The sequence below is a fragment of the Ostrea edulis genome, chromosome 1 (genome assembly GCF_947568905.1).
Source record: "Ostrea edulis chromosome 1, xbOstEdul1.1, whole genome shotgun sequence".
NCBI classification, from domain to species: domain Eukaryota; kingdom Metazoa; phylum Mollusca; class Bivalvia; order Ostreida; family Ostreidae; genus Ostrea; species Ostrea edulis.
This window is the reverse complement of record NC_079164.1, coordinates 64,308,658-64,328,083: the sequence shown is the minus strand read 5'-3', so window position 1 is coordinate 64,328,083 and position 19,426 is coordinate 64,308,658. Positions and strand designations below refer to the sequence as shown.

The window sequence follows — 19,426 nt, the reverse complement described above, 5'->3', positions numbered from 1 at the left end:
TTGGGTACGGTGAATAAAATTTCCGCATACATGTATGAGTACTCTACTTCTCCAGATAAACTGGCAGTGGGCAGTAGTGTTGAAATATCAAGACCTGGTACAAGCATACACAGATTATTAAACAGAATGTAAAAATAAAATGTCAGTTGAAAGTTACACAGTCATATAATTCAATTCCTGTATTCTTAAGATATTCAATGAAAACTTATCAGAATAAATAAATAGATTTGTTAAAATCTAGATAGAAGGATGTACCTAACTTGACTGAGAAAGGAGGGAAATTGAAATTGTTTCAACATATTTCAAGGTTACATTGGTTCACCAGTAAACATCATCTGATTTCTGACTCGTTTGTTTTTGGCAAAGAAAAAACAGATGTCTCACTGTAAACTATAAGTATTCTTGCCAACCCGAACCTAGCCCCCACCAGTATGACGAATGTTGGTCATCCAATATTGATCTAATTTATCTATTTATATAAGTCGATAACAATTATGGTTGAGTTTATATTTCGAATATTAATCAAAATGTCAGTAAATTTTATTTTGTGATCTTAACAAGACAAAATAATGCAAAATCTAATTTTTTGGACTTTCTTGTGGACACTGAGGACTTCCGGTACCCCCCTTCTTGTATTTTTAAATGTTCAATTCCTTGGGTATTTCGGACGTATTTTTGATAAAATATGTAACTTCAGAGTTTATATATTTCAATGGAATACACAAATCTCGCATAGAAACCGTTTTTAAAATGTCATATCACCGATCATGAACGTTCGAAGAAGAATACGTACAAGTTATCGTGAATTATCAAGTGCGAATGTTTGAAAGATCGATTTAATGAAAGTCAAACTCAAAGGTACATGATGAATTTCTTAACTTTGCAATAAATTTGTAAAAGTTTTAGTATTATATGAGATAAAGAAACCCTCGGAAGATTGTAGTCAACGATATCTTACACGCACACTGGCCCGGCTTAGTTATGACACAGAATCTATAAATACTGTATCTAATTTTAGAAACCATCCATGGTTCCTAGGTTTATTTATTGATGTTAAACCAGTACTGTCGATAAATGCTGGGGATGCTAGATGTGAGTACATTATATTTTGTTTGTCTTTTTTATTCATATTTTCCAGGACTATTTAGATAGAGGGTTTGACTTATGTACTATTTTTTCAATGTCGGCTTTTGCATGTCCTGTCCATTTCTCATGATTTCTGATGATTTCATGTTGTCACCGGGAAAAGTCAAAGATATGTGAAAGATTGGATAGGAAATTTCAAGTGTTGCCAAATAGATCAAAATTTCGGTCCAAACATGACGTTTTGGAGGGGAAAAAATGTGTTGTCGGTCTGTTGGGTCAGGATTTCCAGAATTCTTGGCAAATCTTACACAGGCTACACTACATGTATACAATTTCTTTAGAAATAACAATATATGTTTTATAAAAATTAATTGGCACGAATATAAAATGGTACTGTTACAATACATATATGTTCATAATAAATTATTTTGTACTCTCATTCAAGTTCTTTCTCTCTCTTTTATTGAGCTGTTATAAACCTTTCAAACACTTCCTTGTCTCAATCTCAGATATGTATTCCCCCAATCTCCAACAATTCTTTCCACGATTGTTTATTGAAAGTGAAAGTAATATGATTAAATCCAAACAAAAAAAACCAGAATATTTTTTGGGGGAAATTTGTCCGTCATGGGGTGATTGGGTTTTTAATATTTGATTATCCTCATGAAATTTTACTTGTATAACTGGGTCAGGGATCAGATTTTGAAATTTTTCTATTTCTCAGACCAAACACAATTCCAAGAAACTATAAATTTTACAATCATATTTTTAAATAGGCATGCAATCAGATTACCTTCATGATAATACTCTTGGATAAACTTGCATTATATTGTAGAAGCAAGCTCCAAGGTGTGGGTATTACATTTTAGCTCCCCCGAACAAACTTGGGTGTATGTCATCTGTTTGTCTGTAGGTGCAAGTATGCATGTTGTTAACTTCTCACATTTTCTCCAGAACCACAGAGTCAATATCAGGTGAACTTACAAAAATATCCTTTGGTGAAAGAAATTCAAAGTAGTTAAAATGAAGCACCAACAGTTATTCCAAAGGAAGATTATTTAGAAGTAGATGAATAATTACTGATTTTATATCCTTTTATTTTGAAATATCATCTATCTAATTGTATTGTATATTGATAGATGCACTGTGATGCAACTTGTGCAAGTGACTTAAAAGCCTAATATACTGTACCCGTGTTTTGTCACAAATATAGACACTGTATAAATGTTTTTATTTTACCTCAGTATGAGAATGCCATGCAACGCGTAATCTGATTGGTCTAGACGGTCATGTGCCAGGGAGGACAAAACTTCATATCTACCCTCTCAGACATCATATCTCCTTATCATATTTACCCCTTGGGCAGCCTCGTGCATTTTCCTTAAATTTAACGTCAAGGTAGACGAAGTGTATTGTGACGTCACAATAAGTCCGAGTCATTCTACTTTCATAGTTCGTAAGGCACAAAATATGCGGGTCTCTGATACACAGTTGAATCGCATGGTTTTGGTTTTGGTTGATACAAAAACAAGCAAGTAAATCAGCACTCAAGGAGAATGGAAATACAAAAACTGGTTATCATATCACTGTATTTCGTTGTTTGTACCTTCTACCGTAATACGTTGACGGCGCTGTGTTACCGTTAGGACGACCCCAGCTACATACAATGTAGATGAGCGGACTCCAATTTCAAACGTACTTTTGTAGTCTTGCTTTGTTTTTGGTATAATAAACAATTTATTGCATGAATGTTCGGGAGATATGAAGATTTATTCACCCAAGAAAAATCATATTCCCCTCGGCGTTGCCCTCGGGGAATATGATTTTTCTTGGGTGAATAAATCTTCATATCTCCCTCACTATCATGCAATAAATGTATAATGTTATGGGGGATATACTAACAATGAGGCATGGGGTGATTAGAATGACTGGCTAACCCCGTGCTTTCATGGCTTATATGCCCCCCATAATACAAGTACTATCATACAAGACAAATAGGTATTGAAATGAAGAAAAATCATTGAATTCATTATCAAAGTATTACAGTTACTAAAATAAGCCAAAATATATACAGTATGTAATCAGTGGCTTTCAATCTTTACATATTATTTTGATTGCAGTCATAAAGATTAGCGATGGATAAAGATAAAATAATAGGATTCAAATCCAACATGTCCAAGGAGGACATGAGGAAAAGCTTAATGATGAAGGCTTACGAAGTGAAGTTTGACTTAAGTGGGACAGACTACATTCCTCTGGATAATATTGGCATTGGTGCGTATGGTGTTGTGTGCTCTGCCATTCATGGAAAAACTAAAGACAGGGTTGCCATTAAGAAGATCCCTTACATCTTTGAGGATAAGAGAATAGCCACCAGGACATACAGGGAAATCAAGATATTAAAACACTTTAAACATGATAATATAATTGCTATAAGGGACATTTTAAAACCTAAAGAAACTATCGATAAATTCAGAGATGTGTACGTAGTGTTTGACCTGATGGAAAGTGATCTTCATAAGATCATATATTCCAAACAAGAACTAACGGAGGAGCATGTGAGGTATTTCTTATATCAGTTACTGAGGGGACTCAAGTACATCCACTCGGCTAACGTCATCCACCGAGATCTGAAGCCAAGCAATTTACTGGTCAATGAAGACTGTCAACTCAGAGTGGGAGATTTTGGTAAGCTTTTAACTATTCATTACTTAAATTCATTATACATTCAGTTGCAATAGCATTGTGGTTAGGGTGCTCACTTTGCAACCGAGAGGCTCGGGTTTGATTCTTGATATCAAGGTGCCTCAAACGACCTTTAAATAGGTTATGACTTAATGAAAAACTGTCTTCTCATTTGTTATTTGTGACCATTAATGCTGATTTAAAGGCTGCAAACTGATTTTTATGGGCAACATGTTAACGGAGCTGGTAAAATGGATGCTTGTGATTGTTAAATCAACATTAACAATCGCAAATATTAAATGAGAAGATAGTTATTCCCATTCTTATATACATTATACATTTTGGTTGATGTGTACATCATATTTCTTTGAGTTTTGCCATTTTGTTATATGAAATACGACACAAAATGTCTACCTTTGATGTCATGTTTTTTCGTCATTTAATCATGATGTCACAATTGAAAGCTTTCCATTTAACTGTTAGTGAATACACATGCAGTGACTTATATATTGAAAAAATTTGGACTTGAAAATTAAATTAAATTTCCTATATACATGTGTCTGATCATACATGTCAGGTATCTGTGTATGAAGATTTTTGTGATTTTATGTTTATTGGATGGTATTTGTAGGGATGGCAAGAGGAGTCAACATGTCTTCAGAAGAACAGAATGCCTTCATGACCCAGTATGTGGCCACGAGATGGTATAGGGCCCCCGAGATCATGTTTGCCCTGATTGAGTATGGTACTGCCGTGGATATGTGGTCGGTTGGCTGTATATTTGCCGAGATGTTGGGAAGGAAGCATTTGTTCCCTGGTAAGTAAATAAGTTCTACATTACACCTCTCTATCCTGTAAATTTTTAGTTTATTGCATAACGTGATTTGGTAATGGTTGTTTCATTATACCCCCCGCAACAAGTTGTGGGGGGGGGGGGGGGGGGGGGGGGGGTATACTGGAATCGGGTTGTCCGTCTGTCTGTCCGTCCGTCCGTCTGTAGATGCAATGGTTTCCGGGCTCTAAAGCATTATCCTTTCCACCTACCGTCACCATATCATATATATGGACTACCCATGGGATGAAGATGTTCCCTATCGATTTTGGGGTCAAAGGTCAAGCGCACTGGACATCGAAGTAGCAATGTGGTTTCCGGGCTCTAAAGCGTTATCCTTTCCACCTACAGTCACCATATCATACATATGGACTACCCATGAGATGAAGATGTTCCCTATCGATTTTGGGGTCAAAAGGTCAAAGGTCAAGCGCACTGGACATCGAAGTAGCAATATGGTTTCCGGGCTCTAAAGCGTTATCCTTTCCACCTACAGTCACCATATCATACATATGGACTACCCATGGGATGAAGATGTTCCCTATCGATTTTGAGGTCAAACGGTCAAAGGTCACGCGCACTGGATATCGAAGTAGCAATATGGTTCGGTTTGTCATGCCATTTTTTTTTTACACTCAGAAAAGAGGTAGTTTATACCTATTACCAACACCCTTTGGGAGATTGGGGTAAGCAGGGGGTATTCTTAGTGAGCATTGCTCACAGTACCTCTTGTTTTTATTTATACATGTATTCCCGTGTTCAAATAAATTCATTTATTGTTAATTCTAAAGTAAGAAGAATGAAACTAATAAAATACGGGACCGTGTATCCCGTCATCAAACGTGTTACAAATATTAATCCTCATATCAAATTCAACTACAAGCTACATACAAATTCTATAAGATAACTGTCACACCGAACAACATTTTAAACTCCTGTTTTAATTGTCTGTGTAGGCAAGGACTACATAAGTCAGCTGAAGTTGATTATTGGGGTGCTGGGATCTCCAGAGCAGGATTTGCTGGACCTCTGTCAGTCAGACCTCATCAAGAAATTCATCAGGCGTAAGATTTATAAATATAGAATCAATTGATGCTGTGGAATCGGTGTTACAGGTAGTACTTGTTTAATGTTCATGGTTTCCATGTAAATGGTATGCCTTTGTACAACCTCTAAGAGTTATTATCTACATGTAGCAACTGTGAGAAATGAGTATAAAACGATCCATGAATTAATGTTCTCATATAAAAAATGTGTTATCAACAAAAATCGTCACACTCCCTGAAAATACCTGATTCCACAGTATTAGATTGATTTTTGTGTTATTTGATATAATATTTATTGAACAAGGTGGATGAATATAAGAATATATAGAAATGACAAAGTGAAAGAGATGCACATGTATGGATGTTTTCCATATCCCTACTCTTGAGTGTGTGTATAAGCAACTACTTTGTAAATTCAGATGTGTAATTTATTTCATTTACTTTATTATTTGTAAGAAAAATGATATAGCATATCAATATGATTATGTTTAAATTTCATTTTGAATGATATCAGAATTGCTTTACTTTTGTGGGTTTTTTTTTAAATAATCGAATATAAAAATATAATACATTTTAGAGCTTGGCAATAAGGAACCCATTGCTTGGTCTACTCTCTTCCCCAAAGCCAGCAAGAAAGCCCTGAGTCTACTGAGTAAGATGCTTCTGTTAGACCCCAGGAAGAGAGTTTCTGTCACCGATGCTCTCAGCCATCCCTACCTCAACAAGTATCATGATCCGGATGATGAACCCATTTGTGTTCCAACTTTTAACTTTGACTTCGAAAAGCAGGTGAATAAAAGAAAATACAAACAGGGTTTATTATTGTCGTATTTATGTGTTTGAGATTCAGGTTTCAAAAACACCAATACATCTAAATGGTTTTTCTGCTGACTAGAGATTGCAGATTTCGAGTTGCATTTTCATTCATGAGGCATGCTAAAAACAGATGTTATTATTTTGCCATAAAAAATCTCTTACACTTTTGAAATATACCAGAGTAAACTTTTGAGTTTTAAAATTTTTTTTTACATATGATTTACATATTCTACTCTGTATTTGTAGAAATTGACTTCAGAAGTGCTGCGAGAACAGATATACAAAGAGATTATGGACTTTCATAAGCCCAGAGCTCCGTCACTTAGCTTCAGTGCATGCCTGAAACCTGTACCCAAAGACACAGCAGACAAAAAATCAGAGATGAAACAAGAAGTGTCCACTCCTGGGCTGACAAAGGATTTTCAGGATATCCAACTTTTTCCCTCTGGTGAAATCAAGGGGGATTTTCTGAAACCAGATCTCAAGCCGGTTAGCGTTGCTGTAGAAACTAAACAGCTGGAAGTGTCTGCAGATGATGTGGAAATGTTTAGTGCCAAGTCTCAAATCAAGTCAGAACAACAAGATGGTGATGAACAAGAGACAAAAAAGCCAGTTAAAGAAACAAAAGAGGAACACCATGAAACCAAGACAATATCCTCAGACACCAAGGCACTCATCAAAGCAGCACTGTTGAATTCAAACTTCAGGAAGAGGAGTGGTAGGTTTTTCTGTTTTCCCACTACTATAGTGAACAGCAAGTCATGTAATTGAGATGTAAAGTTATGTAATTGAGATGTTAAAGCAAATATATAAGTACAGTTTTCTTTATGCTTAAATGTTTATGTTTCTGGCATTGAAGTGGGGTGTTGCTTTTGGTCAGTCTTTCCAACCTTCACCTGTCTGTCCACAACTTTAACTTTGGCTATAATGAACCACCCAAGATAAAGGCTTCAATTATGTATTTTGTACAATGATAGGTCTAATGAAAAGCTTGTTTATGATTGTCATATAGTGTGGCTTCTGTGATTGTAAATAAGTATTAAAAATTTCACAACAGAACTTTTCCATGATCAGGGGAATTTGTGTAATGAACACATCTTGTTTGAACTGTTTTTAAAATGGATCCACACTCAAATATTATACTTTTTATAACAGATTCCTCTACTGAAGTCGATGATAAACCAAAACCAGTCACTGCAGCTCAACGCCAGAAAGAAAGGGAAGAAAAACGACGAAGGAAGAAAGAAAAGGCAATAGAAAGAATGAAAAAGAAAGAGAAGAAAGGTACTAGAATGATGCAAATACTGTCATCTTATTGTGTATCAGCAACAGATAATTATTCATTAAATGAATGGTTGGTACTGTGTAGTTGATCACAAACCATTTTATTAGTGCTGAAAATTTTGCACAGCTGATGTTAGATTTTTAGGTCACCTGGATCACTATTGCTATTGATCTGCCTCCATTGTCATCCATTTACAATTGAACATTTTTAACTTCTTGATAACTATCCTTCCAATTCTTTTCAACTTTGGTAAGAAGTATCTTTTGGACAAGGGTGACATAAATTGTTACTTTCAGGACTCTAGCAGACTGGGACATAAAAATGCTAAAAATTGACAAATTTTCAAAAATCTTCTCTACAACAGCCATCAGAAAGAAAAAACTAAATGCATTGTCATGTAGAGAAGGAAGGCCTCTACCAAAGATGTAAATTTCATGTTCCCTGGGGTAGAGGTTTTGACTGCAGGGTGGGCCCAAATTTAGTATATAGTGTTTATTTGTAAAACATTTGAATAACATCTTCTTATAATGCTATTGATGTAAAATTGAAACTAACTAAATATTTACTAGTAGGAGGTAGTCCTTTACCGAAATTGTAAATTTCATGATCCCAGGGGTAGGGGTTTTAATTTCAGAATGGAGCCAAAATCATCATAGTGGTTATTGTCTTTATCATCTGAAAGACTTTTTCTTTCATTTTGCTGATACTGTATAAAATCTAAATGCATATTGAAGAAAAGCAGAAAATGATGTACAAAAATTGTGAATTTTGCAACCACAGGGTTCTGACTCTTAAGTTGGATCCAAAATAGTCATATGGTGTTAATATAACCTATAATATGTAAAGTCTTTCATCAGTGTGGGTACCTTTGGGACTGTCTGATGTGTTTGAAAGATTTCACATGAAAATTAAGGTTATACATCATCACAGAAGCTCATTATAGAGAGATTATCATTTCTTTTGTAAACAAAGATTGCGATATGCTATTGTTTACGAAATTTTCAAAAGAAATGGATATCGATCCAAATATTATTATATCTTTCACATTTCAAGCATTTTTGGGGTGAAATGTGACATCTAAAAGTTGAAATTTGTGACCATGCAAAATTAAGATGCATTATATTTCAAAATCAATATTTCACTTGTTTATTTCTTTACATAAAAAGACTCGAGATTTTGTTTACATAACACATATTTAAGGCTAAAATATACCTTTCATTCTTGCATTCAGAAGGTCAAAATTTTGGCTGTCAACAATAAATCAGTTATATTTCTAATGTTTAACATCAAAAATGGAAAAATATTTTTATCAAAAATCGTGAACCAGTCCCTTTAAGAACACAGCTTGTTTTATACTGCAGCTGGATATTAGAATTTAGCTTAGATATGCAGAACAGGATAAGTATTATAGATTTCATAGCCCTTGCAGCTAGGGATACTTAGAGCTAATACTCAGGTCACCAATAAGGCCTGTGGGCCTAATTTTTGTAAGACAAAACAAAAGCACATTTTACTTTGCAAATGAAAAGTTTTTGAGAAACACATGTACAACTTCAATGAATTTTCAACAGAACAAAAGCCAGATCAGCTTTTGACTGATGAGGATAGGGAACTTCTTCAAAGATGGGCCAAAATGCAGAAAGTCAACCCCTCTGTAGCTTCAAAACCGGAGTCAACTATACTGTCTACAAATTCAGGAACTAGTCAAAGCAACGTGGTGCCACAAACTTCACAGTCTGCAGTAATTTCAAATCCCTCGCAACTGAAGTCATTTCAAGCTGGCTCATCAGAATTGTCAAGGAGCTCAACACAACAGTCAAATAATGCAGGAAAGTCTCTGATAAATGTTGACACCATGCATATGCTGCAACAGAAACTGCAGGCAAGGAATACAATTGCAAAAGACACTGTCAATACCACTGTGTCGCAAACTCCTGTGACAAATGACCCAGTAATCTCAAATCCAAGTCTGTCTACAATAAACATGGAAGGAGTGAAAATGATGGGTATAGCAACTGGTACTGTCGTTAACTCAAATCCTTCTCAGATTCTAGGTTCCACGGATATGGGACTAAGCAAACCAGAAGCTTCATCAAGCTTTCAAGATTACCACCAGCCATTGTATTCCAATCAAAACTCACCTCAGAGGGACTACAGCAACCATAGCTCACCTGAGAGCTATCAGTCCAATGGCTCACCTGATCCTTACAATCAAGATTCAAATTCAAGCTGTGATGTTCAAAACTCTAGAATGACAAATTTTCCAGAACCCAATGTGTTGTCTAGTCAACAGCACTCTTCTCAGCAAGTCGGGATTACACCGCAAATAAATCCGCAATTTGATGTCAGTGCCACAAACCCATTTGCTATAACTAGCTCTCTAACTCAAACATTTACAACACCTTTTCAGACTGAAAATACATTTTCCAATGTAGTACTACCAAATCCACCAGGATTTTCATCTCAGCAACAATTTGGAAACATTTCAAACCTCTCATTTGTAAGAAATGAGCAAACAGCTGGTCAACCCCAAAGCATTCAACCATATTTTGATGCAAGATACCAAACTCATACACAACAAAGACAGCCGAACTCTTACCCAAGAGTTTCGATTGACACAAGTCAACAACCACAAGACCTGATATCAGTTCTGACTGAGCAGTTTTCAAGCACACAAGTTGGTGACAATTTCCCTCCCATGTTACCCTTGACACCCAGAGGAACCGGAGCAGGATATGGTGTGGGTATGGATCTGGATTCCCTGATGGAAGATAGCTCCAGGTAAAACTAAATTATACATCATGCAGCAATAAGTAGTGTTTAATCTAAAACTGTTTTATAGCATGGCATGGCACCATGCCCCTTTTTTTCCTGTTGAAAAATATTGCTTATTGAATTATTTCTTCTCCAAGGTAATACCAGAGGTTGCATATAAACAGAATGAATTCAAGGTTTTAACTCCATATTAAGTTGAAAATTAGGGTGCCCTCAAAATCACAATAACATTTGCCCTTTTTAGGAAAAAATGTGCCTTTTTTTTCTGTCTAGATAAATCACTAAATAAGATTACAATAAGGAACTTTTGATTACTTTTTATCTCAGTCTTTTAAATTCTATTCTGTATGACTGCGTGTTATGAGTTTCGAATATATTATACAGTCATGTAGATCATTTAGTGATACATAAGGAATACATTATACCTGTAGATCATTTAGTGGTACATAACAAATACATTATACGTGTAGATTATTTAGTCAGGCTGTCCAGCACCCTTGGACAAAAAATAAGGGCAAATTTTAGGGGTAAAATTTTAAAAAATTAGGGCTAAAATTAGGAATTTTTAACCAAATTGCGGAAGTTTTAATTATTTAAAAGGACTTACCTTGTCAAATTTGACAATAAAGAAACTCACATGACACACAAATAAGATGTAAGTACAGGAAGGGCGTATTCCAGTGTTCCATGGTCTCAGCTATTATTGGCTATAACCTAAAATCTCAACTCTTTATCACAAAGTCACAACCAATAAACAAGCTTGACACATGGATCCACAGGTCAACTGCCTTTCACTGCATCAGCATTATCTGAATAAGAACTGCAATCTACATGTACGTTAATAACACACATTTTGTATGAATGCATTTTGATTTTTCAAGACTGATAAAAAAGTAGGAATCGACATGAAAAATAAGGGCTTTTTTAGGATTTCCCCTTGAATTTTACATTTTTTTAGGAAGTTTAGCAAAACTGAAAAAAATTAGGAATTTTTAGGAATTTTAGGGCCGCTGGACAGCCTGTTTAGTGGTACATAACAAATACATTATACGTGTAGATCATTTAGTGGTACATAACGAATACATTATACGTGTAGATCATTTAGTGATACATAACAAATACATTATTCATGTAGATCATTTAGTGGTACATAACAAATGCATTATACGTGTAGATCATTTAGTGTTACATAACTAATACATTATACATGTACAGTAGATCATTTAGTGATACATAACAAATACATTATACGTGTAGATCATTTAGTGTTACATAACAAATACATTATACGTGTAGATCATTTATTGTTACATAACTCACAAACAAATCAGATACAGCACAAGAACTGAAGTATGCAAATTTGGAATCCTATATATGTGAAGTACAAAGTCTTGCAAATTATCCTTGTCTTGTTTCAGTTTGCCCCCGCAGCAGTCTCCTCTGTCCTCCTCCTTGCTGACAGACTGGATGGAGGTGACCGGGTCCCTCAATATTGACATGGATGCCCTGGAACAGGAGCTGGGACTTCAGTCTCCGATGTCACTGTCCTATAGTGATCTGTCTCTCTATCAGTCTTGATATCCTCATTATATTAGGCTCGTTGACAGTTTACGTATCATTATTTAACACTGTTATTATCATCAGAGTATGGGGACTGATGCGGGCCATCAATTTATTGCTGCTGATGAGAATTGCGTTATTAGTTGATGTTCATGAATTGTCTGAAACATGTTCAAGGAAAATGTTCCTCATATTACAGCAATGCTGTATCAGCTGTGATGCCATGCTTTCAATGACTGTTATGACTCCCTTTATATTCATTTAGTCTGTGTATTCTTCTCATTATTGAAAGGTAATATAACACCTTTATTCCAACCTTTGTTAGCTCTTCTCATGGTATTGATTATGCAATTTATACATGTATATTAACAATATGGAGTAGTAAAAAATGAAATTTGTATCAGCTGATTCAAAATTTTGTTTCAATTTTTACCTCACCTGAACCGAAAGTTCAAGTGAACTTTTCTGATCACATTTTGTCCGTCGTCCGTCTGTCTGTCTGTCCGTCTGTAAACTTTTCACATTTTCGACTTCTTCTCCAGAACCACTGGGCCAATTTGAACCAAACTTGGCCAAACGCATCCTTGGGTGAAGAGCTTTCAAGTTTGTTGAAATGAAGGGCCATGTCCCTTTCAAAGGGGAGATAATCACAAAAATGTAAAAATAGGGTGGGGTCATTTAAAAATCTTCTTCTCAAGAACCACTGGGCCAGAAGAGCTGAAAGCTTCCTGACATAATGCAGATTCAAGTTTGTTCAAATCATGGGCCCCGGGTGTAGGATGGGGCCACAATAGGGGATCAAAGTTTTACATACAAATATATAGGAAAAATCTTCTCAAGCATCACTGAGCCAGAAAAGCTGAGATTTACATGAAAGCTTCCTGACATAATGCAGATTCAAGTTTGTTCAAATCATGGGCCCCGGCGGTTGGATGGGGCCACAATAGGGGATAAAAGTTTTACATACAAATATATAGAAAATATCTTTAAAAATCTTCTTCTCAAGAACCACTGAGCCAGAAAAGCTGATTTTTACATGAAAACTTTCTGACAGTGCAGATTCAAGTTTGTTCAAATCATGGCCCCCGGGGGTAGGATGGGGCCACAAGGGGGGATCAAAGATTTACATACAAATATATAGGGAAAAACTTTAAAAATCTTCTTCTCAAGAACCACTAAGCCAGAAAAACAGATTTACATGAAAGCTTCCTGACATAATGCAGATTCAAGTTTGTTCAAATCATGGGCCCTGGGGGTTGGATGGGGCCACAATAGGGGATCAAAGTTTTACATATAATTATATAGGAAAACTTTTCTCAAGAACCACTGAGCCAGAAAAGCTGATTTTTACATGAAAACTTTCTGACATAGTTCAGATTCAAGTTTGTTCAATTCATGGCCACCGGGGGTAGGATGGGGCCACAAGGAGGGATCAAAGATTTACATACAAATATATAGGGAAAAACTTTAAAAATCTTCTTCTCAAGAACCACTTAGCCAGAAAAACTGAGATTTACATGAAAGCTTCCTGACATAGTGCAGATTCAAGTTTGTTCAAATCATGGGCCCTGGGGGTTGGATGGGGTCACAATAGGGGATCAAAGTTTTACATACAAATATATAGGAAATATCTTTAAAAATCTTCTTCTCAAGAACCACTGAGCCAGAAAAGCTGATTTTTACATGAAAACTTTCTGACATAGTGCAGATTCAAGTTTGTTCAAATCATGGCCCCCAGGGGTAGGATGGGGCCACAAGGAGGATCAAAGTTTTACATACAAATATATAGTTAAAATCTTCTCAATAACCACTGAGTCAGAAAAGCTGATATTTACAAGAAAACTTTCTGACATAGTGCAAATTCAAGTTTGTTCAAATCATGGCCCCCGGGGGTAGGATGGAGCCACAAGTAGGGGGGGGGGGGGGGGGGAGAGTCAAAGTTTTACATACAAATATAGGGAAAATCTTTAAAAATCTTCTTCCCAAGAACCATTGGGCCAAAGAAGTTGACATTTACATGAAAGCTTTCTGACGTAGTGTAGATTCAAGTTTGCAAAAATTGTGGCCTCCAGGGGTAGTTGGGGCCATAATAGGGACTAAGGTTTTACATGCAAATATATACGAAAAGTCTTCAGATATGGGCCAAGGTGACTCAGGTGAGCGATGTGGCCCATGGGCCTCTTGTTTTTCTTTCATGTTTTAGGTAAAGTGCTATTTCTCATACAAGTTATCAGAGAAAGTGTTAGGTCTTAAAAAAAAAAATTTTAACAATAGGTTCTCAGGCACCGCCGCATTCGTTGAAAAGGTACCGCATGGAATTTTTTTCTTCAATTTGTTATTTTTATAAAATGCAGGTAACTCTAATTTCATAGATTTATGTAAAACTTTCAGAAGGTTTTAATAAAATTGTAAGAATATTTTTGATCAAATAATTATTGAATGCATACTTATATATGTGCAGGTTTTTTAAGAATAATAGTATACACTTAAGAAATTCCATTAACATGTACATAAAAAGAAAAGGTAACTCGTGCTACAGTCACCATAGAAAGAAAGATAACTCTGTGCTACAGCCAAGTATAGAAAAAAATAATACCTGCCTGGCTTATCAAAATTTGAAATTTTTGGCCCGAGAAACTATTTATTGATTTTTTTTTTTTGGCCTTACTGGTGTGCTTGAAACTCTTAGAGTGGTTCTATATTAGTTTATCATTGGCTGACCTTGTTTTGACTTCTCAGAACCGGAATACAACCCAACTGGTATTGGACACCTGTCCAACTCCTCTTGGATACCTACATCCTTTCATCAGAATACAACCCAACAAGTAATGAACACTTGTCCAATTCCTCTTGGGTTCTTTACATCCCTTCATTAGAATACAACCCAATACTCACCCGAAGGACCGTCATATTTAGTCGTCTCTTACGACAAGCAAAGGGTACAACCCGGGTCCCCAAGGGATAATTCTGAATTGTGAATGGCAAAAACTCGAACAATAAATTATTCTTTGATATATATCAAGGTCGGTGGTCCCTTCCCAGGTACATTGTATCTGGGTTCTCTCTTCCACCAACAAAAAAACAACAACAACAACAAAAAACTGGGCGCCACTATATAACTGAAAATTGTTGAATGTGGCGAAAACCTTCAAAAATCAAAATCAATCATCAAACACTGCATGCAGACTGAGGGGACCGCGATTAAAACTTGGGCGAAACTACGCTTGTGTTTACATGGGGGAATGGGAACAAATTCTTTTCGAAAAATCAAAATAACTATTTTTTGTACGTTATACTGATGATATATTTGGCATCTGGATGGGTACAGAAGAACTTAAACAATTCCATAAAACCGCGAATGAAATACCTCCACACATTCAGCTTGACTTAGTCTATCAAACACCAAAATTGATAATCTAAATAACAGACGGAATCCTTTATACTGACTTATACTGCAAACCCATCGATAAACATATGTACCTTAATAAAACCCCTAACCACCCCGAATATACAAAAGATCTATTCCCTTAGGACTTGGACTCCGTGCGCGTAGAATTTGTTCCACAGAAGAAAAATATCAAATCCAGTGAAGGGAAATAAAGAAAAATTTAAGAAAACGCGGTTATTTAGATATAATGGTGTAGAAAAAGAACTTAAGAAACTAGTCATAAACTCGACTGATCAAATCTCTTAAACTACAGAAAAAAGACGAAGCAAGGTAACCGTGTTCCCTTTGTGGTAGACTATTCTAAAGGGCTTCCCAATATTCATATATATATATATATATATATATATATATATTGTGCGGGTATGCTTTATAGCTAGGATGTGGTGTGCTATGTCACATTGTGTGGGTATGCTTTATAGCTAGGATGTGGTGTGCTATATCACATTGTGTGGGTATGCTTTATAGCTAGGATGTGGTGTGCTATGTCACATTGTGTGGGTATGCTTTATAGCTAGGATGTGGTGTGCTATGTCACATTGTGCGGGTATGCTTTATAGCTAGGGTGTGGTGTGCTATGTCACATTGTGCGGGTATGCTTTATAGCTAGGATGTGGTGTGCTATGTCACATTGTGCGGGTATGCTTTATAGCTAGGATGTGGTGTGCTATATGTCATTATTGTAATTACAGACAGGATTACAACGGTACGTCAACTGAAATGTGCACTCTTATACAGGTATGTATAGAAATTATAAATAACATTCCACTGTCTATAGATATTGCAATAAAACACTACTCAAACCTAATCACGTAACCACGTGGTACAGTAAAGTTTAAAAAGTATGGTTTGTAGGCATTGAACATGTCCTCCGAACGTTTGATTAGTAACTCATCCAAAACATCGGCCCAAAAACACTTGGCTTGCGAAGATATGTAAATGGTAGAAATATGTTGTTTTCTGCACATCATTCATGATTAGATATATTTTGGAATTTCGATTAGGCTCCAACAGTGATCGAATAATGACGTAAGAGTTCCTAAGAATTTTGTCATGTAAACATGTGGATGAATAACTACTGTACGTTCAATTTTCTTTTAATTCAAAACGAATGTTTTTGAGTGAAAAGTTCAACAGTGTGAAACGAAGTACTAAATCACATCCAATTAAATGAAGTTGAGTAAATTCCCCTATTCCCAAAGATTGAAACTTGTTGCCCCTTGGTGTAGATTCAGGCCTGATGTGGATCTGGATGAGTAGAGATATAGAGTGCCTACAGTGTGTATGAACACTTTGCTGTAGATCAAACCGATATCCTTATCTCTAACAGGCTTACTTGTTCATGTAGTGAAGATGTCCGAATGTTGAAATTGATATTTACATATCATTAAATAGAGATAAACAAATCTGTTAGGTTCGTATAGAATTTGAATTCGATTTTACTGTTACTGAAGGCGGATCTGATATATTTATTCAATAAACATTTTGATGGAATTAAAGCCGATGAGAATGGAAAAACAATTAGTTGGTATATCATTGCAATTTTTCAGGTAACTTGAAAGAATAATGATACTTATCAAGAAACTATGAAAACATTGTAAAATGTAAATATACTCATGAAATAACGGGACAAAATATCTAGGAAATTGGGATATTAAAGAATTAAAGGGGCATGGACACGATTGAGCTTAACATTTTTAAATTTTATTTTTCCATTTTTAGCTCTTCTGAGCCAAAGGCTCAAAGAGCTAATCATATGGCCATATGTCTGGCGTGCGGTGTGCGGTGTACGTCAACTTTTTGGGAAAAGGGCTATATCTCAAGAACCCCTTGGCCAATTTTTGTCAAATTTGTCACAGGGTATCCTTGGCCCAAGGGCTTTCATTTGTATTAAAACTAGGGTTGTGACCCTTTAACAAGGGGAGATAATTAGGAAAATGCAAACAAAAGTAGTGGTTGCTAAAAAAATCTTCTTCTCAAGAACCACTGGGCAAATTATCACCAAACTTATGCATAAGGATGAGGATAGGTTGAAGATAAAAAAAATTGTTCAAAGCATCATCCTGGGTTAAAGGGTGTGGTCTCAAGGTCACTTCAAAGTTCACCTAAAATTTTGTTTTGTTAAAACTTTGATATTTTGATAAGTATAAGGACTAGGATCAACAAATTTTGTCAGTTGATGCATCTTAGGACCTAATATCATGTTGTCTCAAAAGTAGGTCATGGTGACCTACTTTTTGAATTTCGCAGGTAATTATTATTAAATGGATTTTGATGCATATCTTGGACACTTTGGAGCCTATGATCATCAAAAGTTGTCAGTTGATGGATCATGGGACCTTGAACTGCATCATGTGAAAAGTATGTCACCATGACCTACTTTCTGAATTTTATGGCTAATCATTTATGAATACATCCTTTACCAATACTCGTAATTCTTTGTTATGTAAACAAGGTTCGTGTCATGCTTTTGTTTACATTAGATTGTTGGATAGAAAATAGCATGTTTAAAACAAAATGAGATGTGCCAAACACTAGAAAATATTTAATTATGTTAAGAATTCACTTATAAATTGAAAATCTGCTTTTAAACGAAACTTTTACTAGTTTATTTAACCTATGTAAACAAAAACATGACACAAGCCTTGTTTCCATAACAAGGACTTGTGACCTCTGTATCTCTGATTTCAGACCATTAGTATTACCTTAATTAAGCATTATAAACATTAAAAATCAAAAAATAAAAGGTGACAGTGGGAAATCAAGTCACCTGCGCACGTGCAGTCAGCGTCGCTGAAACAGGTATCCTTTACCGCCATTGCTAGAAAATAATAAAGGTGTTTAATTGATGCAATATGTACCTTATATACAGTACAGTAATAGTGCATTCGATGATTATTAATTACGTTTTGACAATTGATATATTTTTGCAGATTTTAGAAATATTTTAGGATGTACCACTCACTAAGAAAGGTTAAAAGTTGAATTGTAAGCTTTCCTGAACTAATTAAGATACATGTTCGTCACAAGAGTTATTCCTCTTTTATCATTGGTCTTTATCTGACTAGTCCCCTAAATTAATTAGTTTTTTTCAGCGCTCAGTTAAAATATTCACATGAATGTCAGATGAAAAGCATTCTATGATAATTTCACATTAAAATTTCCGCAGAAAAGTCATGTGAAAAGTAGATATGAACCTCCAGTTGTGGGTCAGAATGCAAGAATAAAAACATAAATATAAAGATCCAGCCGTGAATCAGAATATAGGTAATGGAAAGAGGAACTCAGTGTCAATTTACCAAAAATAAAGCCGGTATAAATCATTTCACAATTTCCTTTGTATATTGTTTTGCATCTATCGTCCTAAATATGCAAAGTAAAGATAATAATAACCAATGATAAAGAAAGAAGATACACTAAAGGTCAAATTTGGCCCATTTACAGAAGTTGGTAACTTTATGCCCGAATGCCCTATAGGGTTTGCACTTTCTATGTAGAGTAATTATCCAGAGACCAGGAGACTAAACTAGACAAGCCTGTGGTTACCTCAAATACTGTTGCTCATCCAAAGACTCAGACCGTCGTTGAGGAGTTGGTCATAGAAGAGATTGTGATGGTGGACGAGACTAGCGCGGATGAGAGGGAAGCGACCGGACATAGTTTTTGCTACCTGTGTCACCTCTACTTGGACTGGGGGATAGTGTACCGTGTTTAATGGAGTTCGTCCTAGAGTCCTCGTGTCATGTGATTGAGCTTACGTTTTGTATATTTTGTATTGAATAAAATGTCAACCTGGGTCTTCAACTGTATTCTATCTATATTTGGAGATACTGATATTGGAAATATTCTATATAAAGCACCGAAATAGCAATGAACTCTTAAATAAACATACATGT

General features: G+C 35.6%; 1 protein-coding gene across 1 annotated transcript; it reads left to right on the top strand.

Moving 5' to 3' along the window:
- The first annotated feature begins 798 nt into the window (after positions 1 to 798).
- On the top strand, positions 799 to 12,493 carry LOC125647530 (mitogen-activated protein kinase 7-like). Its single transcript, XM_048874240.2, has 10 exons — positions 799 to 858; positions 1,019 to 1,092; positions 3,207 to 3,774; positions 4,403 to 4,588; positions 5,560 to 5,667; positions 6,227 to 6,438; positions 6,712 to 7,183; positions 7,621 to 7,749; positions 9,322 to 10,531; positions 11,944 to 12,493. The coding sequence occupies exons 3-10, from the start codon at positions 3,222 to 3,224 to the stop codon at positions 12,101 to 12,103; spliced, it is 3,030 nt and encodes a 1,009-aa protein (XP_048730197.1). The 5' UTR covers positions 799 to 858; positions 1,019 to 1,092; positions 3,207 to 3,221; the 3' UTR covers positions 12,104 to 12,493.
- The last annotated feature ends 6,933 nt before the right edge of the window (positions 12,494 to 19,426 follow it).